The sequence below is a fragment of the Montipora foliosa genome, chromosome 10 (genome assembly GCF_036669935.1).
Source record: "Montipora foliosa isolate CH-2021 chromosome 10, ASM3666993v2, whole genome shotgun sequence".
Lineage (NCBI taxonomy): Eukaryota > Metazoa > Cnidaria > Anthozoa > Scleractinia > Acroporidae > Montipora > Montipora foliosa.
Window position 1 is genome coordinate 29,913,734 of NC_090878.1, and position 2,500 is coordinate 29,916,233.

Below are 2,500 nucleotides of genomic sequence, written 5' to 3' on the forward strand. Positions count from 1 at the left end.
TCGCCTTGGGAAACGGGACCCAGAGTCCACCTCGGATATATTGCAATAAATAAAAATTTGCATCCCGAAACGTCATCACAAAGACAGATCTTGCACTAAGGGTTGGTCTGACTGTGTTCTGACTCCCACAGCCTCTCCCACAATTGTCCGGTGCCAATAAGTTAACAACGACAACAAAGGAAAAACTTTTTGTAAAAAAAAAAAAAAAAAAAAAAAAAAAGAAAAAAAGACAATGGAAAGAAATCTTACACGAATCTTCCTAATGTCCACTGGATGTTTGATTATTTGGTAATAATCGGGCAACTCCTTTCTTGTAGGCAAGACCATGAAGATTTCCGCCAAGTTACGAGAGGTTGAACTAAAGTTAAGGAAACAAAAAAACATCGAAGGTGAGACAGGCAGAGATATCAAACTGAGACAGGATATGCACATTGGACCAGCTAGAACTAGAAAAAGATCTGAGTCCCTGAGAGAGAAATCTTGTTTGGAGTACGTAACTTGTCGGAAAAAGGCTTAGCATTAAACTACACCCTATTAGTTTAGAGAAACAACATATAAGTGAAAATTGAAGGATAATGCTCTGCTCCTCCCAGATTTTAAAGATAAAGTCACCATCTGGGTGAAACACTTTCACTAAGTGAACACTTATTTAAGTGCCTAGTCTTTCTAGCGCAGGAGCGCTAATTGGGGACACTGTAAACTGAAATTAACAATAAACGCAAATCAAGTCGAATGTTGGTTTTCCGTCGGATCAGAAATCAGATTGCCTACTCATACCCTCGCTTTTCAAACTAAAATGAAAAGTCCTTTTCCACACGAAAGACTTTTTAGAATTCTCGACTAGCAATGGGTAAATTTCCCAGACAAAACTTTCGAGGAATGGGGGGCACTATCTTCATTTGTGCTGCTCCTTTCAGTAGAAGTTTTTGAAAATCAATTATTATTTATGTTACTGTTATCCTCAAAGTGATGGCAACTCCGGAAACATCCATTGGCACGGAGATGCATTGGAATTGTTTTTCCCCCGGAGTGTGTAAATGACCGGAACTAAAAATGCCCTCGAGACAATGAACGAAACTGGCTGTCTCAAAGAATGCACCAGTATATCATCGGACGTCAGCTCCGATACGAAAGTAAAAGGTGTGAGGGAGTAGAATTATTGGCACTGACGATGTTATAGGACACGTAGCAAGTTGAAGTTACGGTTACCAACCCAAGTGCTGTGCACTTAAGTCAGTCTCGTTTTAAGGTAATTCCCTTGAAAGTGACGTACTATCCAGATTTCTGTCAAACTTGGAGAAATTTATATTCATGCACAGGACATTTTAAAAATGCAGTAAAAAGATGAGGTCCCGTGCTTGTTTTCGCGCTGCATGCATGCCCTTTATTTAAAGTGTTTTTTTTCCCGAATGACGCGAGAAGCGTTCGAAATTTGACCAACTGGACAAATGCTACTGAACATTACTGAAAAGTTTGTCCAAGCCAAAATCTTTCAGTAAAGTGATTTCAAATTGTAAGCAAATTGGACAGCTACATCGTCACACTCACACTCAAACTCAGTGTCTGGCTCCAAATGCAGTGTCCACGTCATTTATATGTAAATACTACAACTTTTACTATCCAAATTTTTCTCCTTAAAATATAATTTCTGTGTACCTATTACGAGTACATAACACCATTAAAGAGGGGGTCACCGTGCTCGTTCAGGAGAAAATAGCCATTCCTTGACAGATTAAGCTCGGCGTCAGTGCAAATCCGCCATTTTGCCAATGTGCGCGAGCTAATGCGCGGGCCAATGACGCAAGAAATTATGCGCAGTAGGGTTGCGCAATGCAAAACGAACGACGACGACGAACACTTAAAACGAACACAAGAACTAGGAAAAAAAAAGACACTCACTCGTCCACGTATCTCACAATGTACTTGATGAGTTTCTTCATCTGCTTGGTCAGTTCTGGCGGATTTGGTGCAAGTTTAACTGGACACACAAGGGAAAAAAAAAATCAGTAAACGACAAAGCAAAAAGTCACCTATGCAAGCATGCCCACAAGGCCAACACCTCATCCCTAGCATGAAGTTATAGATAAATTCAATCAAAGCGATTGGGGAGGACAACGCCCATATGATAGAGTAAAAATCACTCACCACAGAGGGAGAGGAGGACTGTTCCCCTGGGATATGGTGGTTTAAGAAATCAGTCGATATACGGTGTGGGAGGTGGCTCCCCTGGGGTACGGTGGTAAAGGAAATCACCCAATAGACCATTTTCGAATTCTCGCGGCTGGGATGGATCTAGCATGGAATGGAGGCTAATGCGGGCAAATCTTTTCAAATGCAAATTAATTTGCCCGCATTAGCTTCCATTTCATGCTAGATCCAGTCCAACCGTTAGAATACAAAACTGGCCTATTAAAGAGTAAGGAAGCCTTCCATGATATGGGAAAGTTATTGGGGTACATGCATTTATGTTTCTGTCTACATGAACTCTCTTTTTGCTTTG

General features: G+C 40.9%; 1 protein-coding gene across 3 annotated transcripts in view; it reads right to left on the reverse strand.

The window, feature by feature from the left end:
* LOC137973438 (transcription activator BRG1-like) overlaps nt 1-2,500 on the reverse strand; it is a 55,766-nt gene that overhangs the window by 6,340 nt on the left and 46,926 nt on the right. For all 3 annotated transcript variants that reach the window (XM_068820242.1, XM_068820240.1, XM_068820239.1), the window contains 2 exons: nt 1,900-1,978; nt 250-358 (listed from right to left, as the gene is read on the reverse strand). In XM_068820242.1, the coding sequence (XP_068676343.1) occupies nt 250-358; nt 1,900-1,978 (188 nt within the window). The remainder of the gene's footprint in view (nt 1-249; nt 359-1,899; nt 1,979-2,500) is intronic.